Here is a 16,926-nt window from a genome sequence, read left to right as displayed (position 1 = left end):
AATGTTTTTCAAACCAAAATATGTATATATTCGAACCCTATGATTCGAATGACTTTGTAGATTATTTCTTACTTCTTAACGTGTTTGAAGGAAACTGTCCACGTTTGACTGGTACTTCAATTATTTTAAGTTTTAATTGTTTTGCAACTCTGTATTCCACATTAAATGAAATGGTCCTTAAAATAAAAGTATGATAAAACAGCTGGTCTTTTTTGTATGTGTTTTGAGCTGGCTGCATGTGGATAATTTAAGTTTGATTTTATTTAATGAAGGAATACATTCTACTGTTTTTTGTATGTCGTGTTATCCTTAAATTACATTTCAAGTGAGATACAGTCAACATGTCTCTGAGTATTAAAGGACCCAGTCCTAACCTGTTAGAAACACGTTTCGTCGAGATTAACAGAGTAAGAATTTCACTGTGCGGTTTCGTGCTATACATGTGACAATAATTCTCTGCAATCTCTACGATGAAGAATGCAATGTGATTATTTTTTCCATAGTTGATTATCAATTGAATAAATGGCACTTTATTGAATGGGTTGTACTTGTATCCAGTTTTGTAGAAGATTTTGTTTCAGATCATTCATTCAATTTGTTGGATGGATTCTGACGAATAATTTTGAAACTGTGTAGTTGAACCTATAATTGTACAGATGTACTCCATTTACATTCTGTCCTCTAGATGGAGCCAGTACATGCTGTGCAGGCTACATTTGATTTGATGACGTCAACGTTGTCGTATATATTCCAATACTACTTTACCCCTACCCTGTGCTTGTCACGTAACCACGTCTTTAAACTACATAACTAAAGTGTATTTTGCTATTTGTAATCCTTTTATAGACAAATGCTACTGTAAATGACGCTGTTCTTGGGAAAATGAACTTTTTCTGTTGAACCTGAAACACAATACATCTCAATGACGTGCGTACTATACAAAAGATGATTATGAGAAATGCAAAAGCAATTCACATCCCTATTCGTTATCAGTGAAATATACTGCAGCCAACGTTAAGACAAGAAACAACAAACACATAGCGCTGGGAAGTTTAATATCGGACAACATGGACCATTAAGCTTTATATTTGTTTTAGATTTTATCGGAATATCGACGGAGTGACTGGCTGCCGTCACATTGAGTTGTTTGGGCGTTTTTTTTGTTGTTGTTTTTTTTCCCCCCCCACGCGTGAATATTTGTTGAGTGTGCATTCATTGCAAAATGTTACAGTATGTGTTTGGAATGTTGTGAGATGTTATTTTTTCCACATAGTCATTAATGCATCATAGTCGTGAAACTTCAATTTGTTACGTGCGGACACTTTGCTGTTGTGTACCTTATACTGAAAAGATGTCTCTGTACGACCTCTTTTCATCTGTGAAGCCCTTTGAGACTTCGGTGATTTAGGGCTATATAAATAAAATTTGATTGATTGATTGATTGACTTTACTTTAGTTTTTATTTTTTTTTTTTATGGCTGCTCAGTGAAGAGCACGAGGAAGCCAACGGAAGGCTTTGGCCTGCACATGTAACGAACAATGTTATAACCTATGTAATAAATACAAAATAAGCCATTGTCATTTACGGTAATCATTCGTTAGATGGAACCCCATTCACACAAGTTAGAAAAAAAAAATCTGAAGCCCCTTTTTGCTATTGAGGGAGTAGGGCTTTTTTTTCCACCAATTGAATGTATTATTCATTTATTTTAACCCTTTCATGCATGACGGTTACTACAGTGGACAGCTATTAAAACGTCATTTTCAAAATTAAGAATTGGTTTTGAGGGCAGTGTTGCTTATAAGCCTCTAAAGTGGACGCCTGTGAATCCACCCAACACTGCTTTGTGTGGTCAACCATTGTAACTGCCGAATAATAGTGTCAACATTCAAGATGGCTGTCAGGAATGAAAACATGCCTGGCACCTCAGGGATTTCTGCTCAATCCTTCTATAATAGGAGACTCCTGCAGGTAAAAAAAATATTTTTACTTCAAGTAACACCTAATAATCACCATAGTTGTGAAAATTTCCAAGTATTGATTTTAGATTGGGAGGAAAATGCAATTTTTCAGATGTCCACCGAAGTGGACTGCATGCAATTACATGCAATTGCTGAACAGTATATCACTCTTGACAATGCTTTATCTGTAGTAGTTTTCTTTTGTATAAATCAACATTTTATGCTATTAGATTATAAAATGCTTTGTATATAGCAATATACATGTTTTGTGCATTATTCATTATGAGTAACAGGCACAATTCACATGACACAGGCTAGTGCGTCCCTCGACCAGCCACATACATCAGGTAATGACACAGGCTGGGACCAGGTCAGTCTGCTTCTGACCTGGTTCCGGCCAGCACCCTGCTAAGGGTCCTGTCGCCCAGTCCCTCAGTGCCCTCGGGCTCAAGCAAGCCAGCAACAGGCTGGTACAGGTACTGGTGAGAACGGCTGGTGCAATCCAGTTCCAGAGTCCCAGGACGTTTACCGGGATCGTCCAGCCGGGCGGCCTCATCCAACACTGATGTCTGTCCGGCATCAGCAGTAGGCCTCAAGCCAGCTTCATCCAGCTGCCCCTCGGATTCACCATGCCTGTAGGTATGGTCCTGGTATACATCGGAGCGGGTCAGCTGGTGGTGGTGCCGCAGCAGGTTCTTGCCCAGGCACAGGCTGGTCCCTCAGAAACCCATCATGCCTGCCAGCATTCAGGTCAGAACATCCATTTGGCAACGCCAACTCGTGTTTTTCATGCTGAGAGTCTTACCCTTACTCCTGTCACACCTGGACCCCTGGTGTCACATACACCGCCCAGGACCGGACTGTGTACTCAGGGTTTCAGACAGGCGAATACCCTGTGGGGTTTTTGTTCGGCCTTTCTGGGTGTTCCGGGGGGAGCAGTGGCAGGCACAAGGACCATTTCTCTCACCCAGTAGACATGTTGGAATGAACCTTTGATGCTTTGAACCAGGTGGCTTTGGTTTTTATGGTTTGGACAATGTTGTACAGTTTTGTGACGGCATGCGAAAAGTAAAGATGTACACTAGCACAGCAACGTGAGGTTTCTTCGTCTTGCCACATCTTTGTCTTCAAAGGCAAATTGTGTATCAAGCAATACAAACCCCAATAAAGTGATTACTTGAAGGAACAAGGTATCTATGGCACTGGCACATGCCGGGTCAACAGGCTTCAGGGGCACAAACGAAACTCAGGAGTGTAACAGAACTCAAAGAAGAAAGAAGAGGAAAGAAGAGGAGCTATCTCTGTTGTCACCAATGGTGAAGATGTCACGATTATGTGGGAGGGGTTGACCTGATGGGCCAAATGTTGGCAATATATGCACATAGACGCAAGAACAAACACTGGCACATCAGAATGTTCTTCCACTTCCTTGATGTAACCATTGTGAATGCCTAGCATCTCCTCAGATTCTCTAGATTGGAGGAGGATGGTCTTCTGCCTTTCAAGGCATCTGTGGCCCGTTTATTGATAAATTCAGGCACTGTCTGCAAAAGGGGGAGACCGAGTGACACTTCCCCAGCTGAAGCGCAAACCTGCATCCAAGGTAACCCGGAAGGTCAGGCTTGGTCCTGGAAACCACTGGTCCCAGCTGAACAACATAAACAATGCCCAAAGATACCAAGACCCTGCATGCACACTAAAAACATAGTACAGCTGCTTGTGTTGCAGTGTGGCTGTGTGCCCTGGGTTCATGACAAATTTTCATAGAAGATGGTGGACTGATCTAGTACTGGAAGTATATAAGCACGCAGCGTTGTTGCAGGGTTGTAGCACCTCACCTGTGGCCTAGCCCTAACCTTGTGAAGTTGTCAGTTGAAGCACTGCAGTTTGTTTAGTTTTGTAAATTGAAGTACTGAAGGTTGCAAAGTTACTGTAGTTCATTTTTCTGTGAAAACGAAAACCCCAGAATGGTGTATTGAAGGGAGCAAATTATTTTTGAAAAGTTGTTATAGTTTTTGCATAATTCAATAAACATTGAAAGTTATGTCTGTAATGGAGGTGTCGGAATAGCGCCCAAACTTGTGACCTCCTTGAAAGGACTGTATTTGATTGATTCAGAGGATCCTCAATCTTATCAGGTTGTCCGGCCAGAACATAAAGATGATGCACACTCTCATGCCACTCTTTATTTGTATATAATGTTCTATTTATTTATCTGGGTTGGTGTGTGTGAGGGTGTGTAGGTGTTTTCTATGTGTGATTGTTGTAATGTGATTGATTGATTGTTTGTGTGTGGTCTCTGCAAAGGAGAGCAGAGAACATTCACTAAACAATGATAACTAACATAACTAAAATTGTACAATATGTTACATCATATTCTCACATTACTCTATATTAGCATAGAATAACATAAACAATACAGGCAAACATACCGTACAATGATAGGAAGAATGAATTAAACCCAATCGTTCCAAATGTGCGTTAGGTAGGAAAGGGTTAATGGAGACGAATAGGTGGGCGGTGACGTCACTCCCTTACTAGTAAGAATCACGTCGGCACACACGGCAAACATTCGACAAATACGCACATTTGTGGATGTAACTTTGACATGAATACTAAAAGTGAAGTATGAAAAGTACGGTATATTTGCCTTTAGCAATTATACCAAACTTAAATGCAATAACAACTTAGACGTTAATGGACAAGTGAAGCAGTGCAAACGTAAACATGTATCCAAACCACGAACGGACAACATATTCAAACTGTACTTACATTCTCATGGACGCACGGAATAATGATGAAAGGAATGTGATAATCCACCGAATAATTGGAAGCAGAAAAATGACTGTCCGTTACAACGATACCTGCCGACTGACCGTTGAAAGAGCAAAACAACCTATGATAATGTAAACAGAGTCCTGATTGGTAGTGGAGGAATGAAACACAACTTGTGATTGGTTGCTAGGCGGTTGCTACGAAGATCACATGACCACAGGAGAAACATGTCCAGACATAAATAGTAACAACAGAACAATATAAACACGAAATCGTTAAGTATAATCAGAAACTTCTTAACAGCCGCCCCAACTTTGCACAGCAAAGTTAAAGAACATCAGTCTGGAATGTCTTGGGGAAGTGCAGGGAGGAGAATGAGTTTCGAAACAGGTCTGGTGTAGGATCTGTCCTTGACCTGTATTTCAGCAGTGCGGATCTTACCGTCTGCACCAGGAAAAACAGCTGTGACCTTACCAACTGGCCACAAGGCACGTGGAAGCTGCTGGTCAATCACCAGCACAATGGCATCAACACAGATGTCCTCACGGTCCTGTTGCCACTTGGAGCGGCTCTGGAGAGATGGTAAGTAGTTCCTGATGAAATGGGTCCAAAACTGGTCCGCAAGGACCTGACAAGTGTCGCCATCTGCGACGACTGAGAAGCTCGGTCTCAGAGTACACTACTTGTGGAGTGCACGGATCCAGCCGCCCCATCAGCAGCATGTTGGGAGTGATTGGATCTGGGTCTGCTACATCGGAGGAGGTGTATCCCAGGGGTTTGGAATTTACGATGCTTTCCACTTCGATAAGGGTGGTTCTTAGGACCTCCTCAGTGACGGTTCGAGATCCTAGAATGGCACGTAATGCAGATTTGATGGAGCGAATTTCCCGCTCCCAGGAGCCTCCGAAATGAGGGGCACTTGGCAGGTTGAAGTGGAAGTGAATCTGTTGGCTGGACTGGATGATCTTTTGAGAGGAAAGGAGAGCAAATTCCTCTGGAAAACAGTCCATTTGAACTTGTCGGAGGAGGGAGAGTTCAGCTTGTCGGAAAGATTCAGCGGATGGTTGTGGGTCTGTGGCCGCCCCGTAACTTGCTCTAACTGTAGCTTCCAAAAGATCTCTGAAACAAGTGAACCGACTGACATCAGGCACAAGTGGAGTAGGGGTAGTGTTGATGAGGCCACAGAATTTGGATTTGTGCAGCTCAACTTTATCTTCAAGATCAACGGTATCTGGGCTGGAAGGCCAAGTAGATTCAGCATTGAGGAGAAAGGCGGGTCCGGAGCTCCAGCGTTTGTTGGTTCGAATCTGTGACAGGGTCATTCCACGAGTGATATCGTCAGCAGGATTCTCGCTAGAGGGGACATAGCGCCATGAATTGCTCTCAGTTAACTCCTGAATGTCTGCGACTCTGGTACCGACAAACACCTTGTAGCGGCATGAAGGAGATTGTAGCCAAGACAACACAGTGGTAGAGTCGGTCCAGTAGGTGATCTTGTCAATGGAAATAGTGAGCTCGCGTTTCAAGACTCTGCCAAGCTGAGCTCCAATGTGGGCAGCGCATAGTTCTAGTCGTGGGATGGAAAGTTGGCGAGCTGGAGCAACACGAGAACGGGCCGCTAAGAAGGCCACCTGAATTTCACTATTGTTGCTGACAGTGCGCAGGTAGGCTACCGACCCATAGGCCTGCTCTGAAGCATCCGAGAAAACGTGAATGCTCTGAGATGCCGCTAAGAGATCGGTACCTGAGTGAACATAACAGCGCTTGAAAGTAATATGAGGAAGTGATGGAAGTTCACTCACCCAATCATGCCACAGCTGGAGGAGATCCTCCGGCAGATGAGGATCGTCCCAGTCCCTTTTCTTCACCCAGAGCCTTTGCACCAAGATCTTAGCTCGTGTGGTGTATGGAATGAGTAACCCCAGGGGGTCATACTGTCGAGCTAGGACTCGGTAGATGTTGCGCATTGTAGGCTCTGGTTGCTCAGTGTGGCGGACACGATAGGTGAGGGTGTCAGATTTGCAGTGCCAGTGCAGCCCTAGAGTGCGTTCTGGGGGATCAGCACCATCTATCGAAAGCCATAGTTCTTGGCTTTCTGACGTGATCTCGGGTGGCATGTGACTGATGACTTCAGACACGTTGGTGGCCCACTGACGCAATTCGAAGCCTCCCAACTGGAGCAAGCTCTGGAGCTTGGTGACCAGCTGTTTTGCTTCTGATATGGATTGGAAGCTTTGAAGGAGATTGTCGACATAAAAGCAGTTCTCAACTGACTGCCGAGTGTCTTCTTCTGGACTACTGTGATCAGTAACATGCCTTTGCAGGGCAAAAGTTGCGCAGCAAGGACTGCATGTAGTCCCAAAAGGAAGAACTTGCCACTGATAAATGTCAGGCTTTGCATTGCGGTTCAGGTCCCTCCAAAGAAAGCGGAGATAAGGCTGGTCTTCAAGAAGGAGGCGGACCTGATGAAACATGCCCTTAATGTCGCTGCTCACTGCAATGGGATATTGCCGAAAACGGAGCAGGACACCAAGGAGACTGGAACTCAGAGTTGGTCCAGGAAGCAAATGCTCATTCAGACTATTATTCTGAAACGTGAAAGAGCAGTTGAAAACAATACGGTCTTTGCCGTTGTGATGGACCATGTGATGTGGGATGTACCAAGAATTGGTACTTTTCTCTTCAGAAGATCCGAGCTTTCGGATATAGCCTGAGTCCTCAAGCTTCTTGATCTCTTGGCAGTAAGAAGTGGCCTTCGCTGCATCTCTGGAAAGGCGGCTCTCAGTTCCGCGCAGGAGGCTCATGACAGCTTCCTTGGGGCAATTGAGTGGAGGAAGACCGTCCTTCCACAGCAGAGGGGTGGCATATCTTTGGACGTTCTCGATTTCAACTCTGACTGTCTTCTCCTCCAGAAGTTTGATTGCTGCATTGTCCTGCTTGGACCTGGTGACAAGCTTCTCGCTCCTATATGGAAGAATGTCCACCTGCCACAATCGGGACACATGACTGAGAATGTCAGCAGAAGAGGTCGAAGTGTTGATGAGAAGACACTGAGGTGTTGATGGCTGATGCATCAAGACTTTGGCAGGACCCTGTAGCGTCCATCCTAGGCGTGTCTTTAATGCCACGGGGCCCCCTGGTGGGCCCAAATGTACAGGCTCCACTGGGGTGATGAGATGAGGATAGTCAGAGCCAATAAGGAGAAGTGGCTGAGCTTGACTGACTGAATGGAGGGGGAGGCCTCTAAGATGGCGATAGGTCTTCTGCAATGCCTCGACAGGATGAGAATGTTTGGAGAGGCCTAGCTCTGTCGCAGAGAATGCATTGTGAATGTGAAACCGTTTCTGAGGATAAGCGGTTGACGATATGGAGAATGACACTGACCTCCCTGGTACAGTCTTTAAGTCTCTGCGGATTGTTCTAAGAGCCAAGTCCTCAGTTGGTCCCTGAAGGTTTAGCGCCTGAGCAGCACTGTGAAGAAGGATTGTGCGCTCAGAGCCATCATCTAGAATGGCATACGTCTCGAGTTTGTGCTGACCCTTGTGGAGAAGAACTTTGACCATTTTCAGTAGAACACAGCTACTTCGGAGGTCTGGGTCGAGATAGTAGGTAGCTGGTTGGACAGAATCTGGTTCTGGTGGCTTGGACTTGGTGGTGGTGGCAACGTTGACGTCATGGAGTACGTCAAGGTGTATCTGATTGCACTGTTGACATTTAGCTTTGAGGTAGCATTGAGCAGCTAAATGGTTTCTGCCACACCTCCAGCAGCGCTTACCAGTTCTGATCCAGGATGCTTTCTGATCTGTTGTGAACTCTTTGAATTCTGTGCACTGATTGAAGTAATGCTGCTCATTATCACAGAAAGGGCAATATTTCTTTGGTTTCTCTTGTTTGTTGTTCCTCGTTGAACGGACTTGTGAAAAGGACTCAAGTGGCTTAGGAGCTGGATCTGAGCCGAGGAGAACCATGGTAGTACGCCCACTGAGGTTCTGCGGCTTGGCTTTAGGAACCTTCCGACGCTCGTCTCTTGAGGGCCTAGAATGTGGAGAAGTGAAGTCTTCATCCTGAACACGGACTTCGTATTCAAGCCAATCCGAGAAGTGCACCAGCGTTGGAATCGGGGTGCGGATGGGATCAATGAACCGCCTGAACTGCGCTCTGAGCTCATGAGGCAGCTTAGTAAGAAGACGTGAAGTGTGAGAACCGCATTCCAACTCAGTCCTGCCCTCCCTGCCTAGTTGCTGGAGCATGCCGACCAGTGATCTGACTTTGAGACCAAAAAGACGAAATCCTCGGCTGTCTCCGCTACGAATTAGAGGCTCTGCCAGGACGTCATTGATCCGCTGCAGCGCTAGCTTATGTGGCTGCCCATACATTTCAGTAAGTGCGGCCATCGTTTTCGAAAAGGGAGTTGAACAATTGCAGTAAGAATCAGCAATGAGAAGAGCGTCTTCATGTTTGAGGTGATCAACCAGTATTTGGTACTTGAATCGCTCTGTAGCATCGCTGGGAAGGATATTGTCCAGTGCAATCTTTAGACGGGCAAACTGGCGCAGATCATCATCAGTGAAGCAAGGTATTTGCGGTTTGGGTCCTCTATAGGTGGACTCTACAGAGGACAGCTGTTGAGTAGCAGTGTATGGCTCAACATAATATGGAGTGGATTGCAGTCCCGTCCCATAAGAATGCAGGTTTGGCACCGGAGGTGGCGGCAGGAGTTCCTCCGGTGGAGGAGGAGGAGGTAGTTCCATTGGCGGAGGCATTGGCCATACTTCAGGCCATGGTGGGAGTTCATCCACTGGTGCGTGAGGTTTATGGTTGGGAGTGGATGTTCTCGCCGGAGGACAAGGGAATACAAATGAGGCAGCACGGTCCTCAACCTGAGCTGAATGCATTGAGGTAGTTCGTTGTGACGGAGTCGTGGACCTCAGTGAGAGAGAGTGGAAGAGATTCTGCATGTCACGTCGGAGCTGGTTGTTCTCTTCCCTCATCTCCTGTAGAGCTGACATCACGGCTTCGGAGCTGAAGTTCTGAGGAGCAGGTGTAACTGAAGGTGGATCGCTAATTGGAGCAGGTGGTTGATGAGCTGCTCCCACGGTGGAGTGGTCATGAGGAGTGTGAGAAGGAAGATGACGTGGCGGGAGAGTCACCAGAAAGTCATCAAAGTGGCGAGGCCGTTGTACTTCACGGCGAGGACGAGCAGCAGCCATTGTTGAACTGATAAAACTAAGGATCCGGCTCGAAGGACCATGTAATGGAGGTGTCGGAATAGCGCCCAAACTTGTGACCTCCTTGAAAGGACTGTATTTGATTGATTCAGAGGATCCTCAATCTTATCAGGTTGTCCGGCCAGAACATAAAGATGATGCACACTCTCATGCCACTCTTTATTTGTATATAATGTTCTATTTATTTATCTGGGTTGGTGTGTGTGAGGGTGTGTAGGTGTTTTCTATGTGTGATTGTTGTAATGTGATTGATTGATTGTTTGTGTGTGGTCTCTGCAAAGGAGAGCAGAGAACATTCACTAAACAATGATAACTAACATAACTAAAATTGTACAATATGTTACATCATATTCTCACATTACTCTATATTAGCATAGAATAACATAAACAATACAGGCAAACATACCGTACAATGATAGGAAGAATGAATTAAACCCAATCGTTCCAAATGTGCGTTAGGTAGGAAAGGGTTAATGGAGACGAATAGGTGGGCGGTGACGTCACTCCCTTACTAGTAAGAATCACGTCGGCACACACGGCAAACATTCGACAAATACGCACATTTGTGGATGTAACTTTGACATGAATACTAAAAGTGAAGTATGAAAAGTACGGTATATTTGCCTTTAGCAATTATACCAAACTTAAATGCAATAACAACTTAGACGTTAATGGACAAGTGAAGCAGTGCAAACGTAAACATGTATCCAAACCACGAACGGACAACATATTCAAACTGTACTTACATTCTCATGGACGCACGGAATAATGATGAAAGGAATGTGATAATCCACCGAATAATTGGAAGCAGAAAAATGACTGTCCGTTACAACGATACCTGCCGACTGACCGTTGAAAGAGCAAAACAACCTATGATAATGTAAACAGAGTCCTGATTGGTAGTGGAGGAATGAAACACAACTTGTGATTGGTTGCTAGGCGGTTGCTACGAAGATCACATGACCACAGGAGAAACATGTCCAGACATAAATAGTAACAACAGAACAATATAAACACGAAATCGTTAAGTATAATCAGAAACTTCTTAACAATGTCACTTGATCTTTGTTTTTTTTGTTTAGTTTTTTTAAATTTTAGTTAAACTCCACAAATGCATGCTGTCCACCTATGTGGACATTTTCATAACTCCTTGAAAATTTGGTGTATCAAAACAGAACCAAATCAGTTCTTATTTTTATGTCTAAAAACACATAAAAACACATAGCAACATTTTTTTAACTCAGGATATCATGGGTCATGCATGAAAGGGTTAAATACTATATTTTTTGACTATCATCCAACACTGGGGTGGGGTGGGGGCTAATTTCAGCCAAAGCTCCATTGACGACCAAATTTACTGTAATTCCCCATATTTAGGACACACCTGTGTATAAGACGCACCTTTAATTTGGGGGATCGAATTCTGATATTTTCTATGTTACAGTGTATAAGACGCACCAACACTTTGGCAATGATGTAAAAACTATAGCAAAGCAGAATACATCTCATCTTTTGTAAACACTTCATCATTATTATTTTCTTGTGTTCATTTCTGTAAGTTATATATTTAGCTGCGCATTGAGCGCGTTTCAGATTTCCCACATTGTGAGCAGTCAACGAACTCGAAGCAGTTGTTTTTCCTTTTTCCTCGCAACACGGTTCGAGTTCATTTTTACCATTAATGCCCAAAGTTGAGCAGGATTCGTGTTTCACCAAGTTTATGATTTTGTGTAAATGCCAAAAGACATTTTAATAAACGATTAAAATGGAGTACCTTTCCAAGTGCTCTGACTGGAGGACTCGTCTGTATCTGGTTCAGTTAGTGTGTGGAGACATCATAACCTTGACATGATTCTCTTCGTTTTATTCATCTAAGCATCAACACTCAACGTATGTGGCTGGCAGATCAATATTCCTCGAATAGTGTTGCATATAAAAAAAAAAAATAATAAAAAATTACGTAATGGTTATAGGACACACCCATACGTTTGGCTTTCATTTTTGGAAAAAAAAAAGTGTGTCTTACATTTAGGCAATTACAGTATTCACACTCTGTGATTAAAAAAAATATATGAGTAAAAATAAACTGATCATAGACCAGCAATTGAAAATTCTATTTTCCTCTAAAATCTACTGGAATGGTCTTTTATAGTGCTTTATCTTCATTATACAAGCCACATTCAGTTATTTCCATCAAATACATAAATATTGCCAACGCTAGCATGTTGCAACCCGGAGGAAAAAAAAATACTGTTTAGTCTAAAATAATATATTTTAATCCAAAGGATTCCTTGCCATACATTTTGTAAATCTCTCTGTTGTGTTGTACTAGTATTGTCCTAACACGAAGCTAGTTGGTCCCTCAGTGTCCAATTTGCAAACTCCATTTAATTTTTTTGCTAGAACGGTACAAAAGACAAACAGCGGCTTTGTACGGCTTTTGCATGTGTTTGAGTTTCAGGTTAGTTTACTGATCCTCAGGTGCACCCAACGGAAACACTTCTACTCTGTAAAAGGTAAATGTGAAAGCAAAAGTAGAATTTTTAGATTCCACACATAACACTGCAAAAGGTCTGTCTATTTGAATGTGCCAAGGATTCTTTCACTTTGTTCTTATAAATTTAATACTTTTATAATCTAGCCTCCTGCCTTGCTTACAAAACAGCAGAGATTATTATGTAGATTTTATCTTATTGTTATCTGATGAAGACATACCGAGCCGTCCCTCATCTCTCTTCACCTCGTAAAAAAACAAAACAAAACAAAAGTTCAAAGAAAAGATTTGTGTCAGGTCACCTCACTTGGCATAAACCCATAAAATTCATGGTGAAAATCAATTGTACAAAGCTGTGTGGAATTATCTTACAAATCACAAACAAATTGGAACGCTCCCATGCAGCAGTTTTCTTGTCTTCTTATCAACAGAAAGTAACATAAATCTGATATTGTTCAGTGAATAATTTAATGCTTAAACTAAGCATTCATATCTGTGGGTTGGAGAGCCTTCCCAGTAGTTTAAAACTTGTCCATGTGAACTTGTCCAAAGGACAGAGATGACTTCATCTTTACCTCACTCGGTGCTTCTTTGCGGCCTTATCAAAACCATGTGGCTGCGCTCATTACAAAACCATTGAGTCCTAGATGGTTAGACCACAGCATTGTTTTGCTTTGTTTTAGGATGAGCAGAGCTGTGTGTTACTACGCTAGAAATTAGTGCTGGTTATTGTGTCTTAAAAGTTTATATTGTTTTATTTATTTATTGATATACTGTGATACAGCAATGGCGTATTGCAATATATTAGGCAATGTTTGTAAGAAAAAAAATCTATGGCGTAGATTAACAATGACGTTATTGGAATAGACAATTTCTATTTATTCTTTTTCAGAAGCCACACATTTACATCTATAAGCACATATTTAACATTCTTTAAAAAAACAAAACAAAACATTATTTTCTTTCATGTATGATCTTGACTTTGTTAATTTGTCCCCAGCAGTTGAGAAAACTCTTTCAGATGACACATGTGGAACAAATATAGATGTAGCACTTTGACACATATGCCAGCACAGAATACTGGTAACAGTGCTCTTCAACTGTAAATGAAACAGATCTGTGACATCATTTGAGAACATTTGAAAACAAAACAAAAAAGACAAAAACCAAGGACGAATATATTTTTATAATTTATCAAACACACTGAAAACTCAAGAAAAGGTCAGTTCTGCAGTTTTTTTCTTCATATTCTTCATATTACGAAAATTAATTCGCATATTAAAGAAATAAAACCAAATGAAAACCAAACTTGCATTGCAAAAGTGCATTGGAAAATAAGAACACTGCAACAACAATGAAAACATTAGTTTTGCAAAGTCCAGCGCCACAGCTTTGGTTTGCTTTCTGTAATATAGTCTTTTTGCAACGTAATGCTAAAATAAGACAGGCAACTTGATACTTTTCCCAAAATAGAGTTGTGTTTTCAAGCAAAAATAAGCACAAAGAAAACAGACACAGCACAAATGGGGTTTTGACGAATAGGTCATTTCACTGAAATGAAACTCAAATGTGGGCGTGGCAACCTGACATGGCGTCAGTTCGACTGCTGCTATTAGCAGCAGAAATCGTAAGGCAACACTCATTAACTTACTGCAAATGTCAGCTGCACCCAAAATGAAAACGAAAGAATGTCAGGGGGAAGTGTGTATGTTGTTTTAATTGTCAATTAATCGTCAATTAACCTGTTCCATTGTCAACCATGTGAAATGCGGTACTAATTGGAATTCAGGGAGATTATTACGCAACGGAGCATTGCTGGAGCAATCATTTGAGCAAACTTTTCATTTGAAAAGATGTGCTCGTGATAAATTTTCATAATCAATGATAAAATGCAAAAAAAAAAAAAAAAATCTGTTTTTGTAGTCTAGTGCAAAGGCAGACTTCACCTTACTAATACTGAAGTCAAATATTACAACTGGCCATACAGACAGCGACATAACATTCACAAAATGTAATTCAGTGAGTTCTGATAAATCCACACCACCAAATGTTTCACAAGCATACGTAATTTGCATACGTCATTAACAGACCATCTTGAATTGTTTGTTTAAATGTAATATCTAATTTGGATTTTTTAAATTTTTTTGGTGTTTTAGCCCAGATTGTTTCATTAATTAGTTCCTTTTACAAAGAAAAAAAAAACTTTCTGGTCCTGGTATGTAAGACTTCGCATTACAGATTAAGATCCAACATCATTTGCAGCGCGTTTATACAACCTGTATAATTTTCTTTGATTTTGTCATGCAAGGCTGCAAAGTGGCCTCATGCTATATAGTAAGCAAATTTGCCTCACATTTCAGCCTTCAGCCTTCCTTGCATGTTTTTTCTCAGGGTTACTTCTACAATCTAAAAATAAAAGCAGAATTATAATGGAGAGAACTGATCAGAATAATGATACTTTAGTTAAGATAGATAATCACCCATAGTGTTGTGAAGTGGTTGTTACTCAAGAGGCAATGTTGCATTACGTCCTGTGCATGTGATGGCAAAATTACTTGCGAGGACAGGAGGTCACAAATTGTATTCGAGTTCATTTCTTTTAATTACTTTCAACTTTCAACACCACTCAGAAAAAGCAGACACATACAGATAAACGGTTTCATTAAAGGTTTACATTCTCCCATTGTGGACTTATCGTGATCACTTTAAAGGTTTATTTCAGGATTTTTTTTTTTTCAGAGTGGACTCGCTCAATACATGCGTTAATTTGATAAGAATTTAGATATTTGATTATTGAATAAAAATTATGACGTTACAGCAAAGTGGAACATAAATGCAAATTGTACACTTGACAGTCAACATAAACATCATAGGTTTGTGCAATAGGTTTGTGCCATATCATACAGATAATGCTGGCCCTGGATTTGAGAAAATTCCACATTCCACTTGTGCATCTAATATTGACAATTTTGCATGTGGTTACAGCAACACTTTTTGTCCATAATGAGTCTATGAAAAATATCTGACACAAACATCAACACGGAGTTTCCACTGAGGATGTGTCTGGATGGAGGCAGACAGTGAAACACAGTTGTACGTTTGTCACATTGCTGGGACTGTTGTTGCAGGATGTGAAGACTGTGTTTCCTGTATCTCTTCATAGGAAATTGGTGGATAGGACCCATCTTTTGTTCTTTTCGTCCAAAAGGGTCACTGATATGCTCTGGGTTGGAGGTTATGCAAACCTTGCATGCAGACCATGGTCATATGATAACCTTTTTTAGTGTCCTTAAAGAGCCAATGAAACAATTTGGTGATTGAAGAGTTATTATCGTTAGTATTTTCATCCAGTAATGTCTTTTTTGTGGTCTATAGAAGGGTGTTGATAGAAACATCTCTTTCATGACTTCAAGGATATGACGCAAAGGTATGTTTGGCAGACAGCCAGAAGAACATTTACTTTCAGTTGGTGAGTTCTTGATTCATTCTTGACTATGAGTAAATGCCAGACTTAAACTACAAGTACTGGCTGAATGCCTGGTTTTTCTAGCCAATTATCTATCTATCTATCTATCTATCTATCTATCTATCTATCTATCTATCTATCTATCTATCTATCTATCTATCTATCTATCTATCTATCTATCTATCTATCTATCTACCTACCTACCTACCTACCTACATTTATATATATATATATATATATATATATATATATATATATATATATATATATATATATATATATATATATATATATATATATATATATATACAGTATATACATACATACACATACATATATACAAAATTGATGCCAATGCAAGTAGTCCTTGGCAGTCACATCCAACACATCAAAGAAGCGAGCACATTGGTCAGCAGTGTGCGTTACATAACTATAGTAGCCTCTGCAATTTATTTGAGAAAATGCAGTGCCTGCCTTCATTGAAGCCGCATCTACTTCCCACACTCTTTTTCAATGTTGTTACCACTGTTAAGCAATTTTGGCATCTGTAAATGATGAGGTTGCAAAGATGTCATGGTAGTTAAGTTAGAGTTGAAAAGTAGACCGAGTGTGCTCACAATAGATGGAAAAAAAGGCTGGTAATGTTTTTCATATGACAATGTCACAAAAGGCAGGCATTATAATTTTTCCTGGCATGGTTTCTTAAGTTCAGTTGTCCCCTAAAACCGAGAGCAATTGCATAACAAAGTTCATTGGTACATTCATACTCTTTCTTGTGAACTTCATCCTGTGACAGTTTTAAAAATAATTGGGACTATATTTGGGACTTTATTTACTGTAAATGAGATGGCATGGACACGTTGCTCATTTCTATGAGGCTTTTTGGAAGTAGCCAGTTTTTAAATTATTTCTTCAAAACAAATGGATAAACATAAACATGCAAGATAATATAATATTCCAGATTGGAAAACATCAATTGAACTTGCCAGTGAAAAATGAAA

General features: G+C 41.2%; 1 protein-coding gene across 1 annotated transcript; it reads right to left on the bottom strand.

Annotated features, from left to right (window-relative positions):
- Positions 1 to 4,246: 4,246 nt before the first annotated feature.
- On the bottom strand, positions 4,247 to 8,309 carry LOC148421259 (uncharacterized). Its single transcript, XM_088418563.1, has 2 exons — positions 4,735 to 8,309; positions 4,247 to 4,261 (listed from the first exon to the last, which is right to left on the bottom strand). The coding sequence occupies exon 1, from the start codon at positions 8,298 to 8,300 to the stop codon at positions 5,280 to 5,282; it is 3,021 nt and encodes a 1,006-aa protein (XP_088274689.1). The 5' UTR covers positions 8,301 to 8,309; the 3' UTR covers positions 4,247 to 4,261; positions 4,735 to 5,279.
- Positions 8,310 to 16,926: the final 8,617 nt, after the last annotated feature.

Source organism: Hippichthys cyanospilos, chromosome 7 (assembly GCF_059441005.1).
Source record: "Hippichthys cyanospilos isolate Australia breed blue-spotted pipefish chromosome 7, RoL_Hcya_1.0, whole genome shotgun sequence".
NCBI classification, from domain to species: Eukaryota; Metazoa; Chordata; class Actinopteri; order Syngnathiformes; family Syngnathidae; genus Hippichthys; species Hippichthys cyanospilos.
Note: the sequence above shows the minus strand (reverse complement) of the source record. Positions and strands in the feature narration are given on the sequence as shown.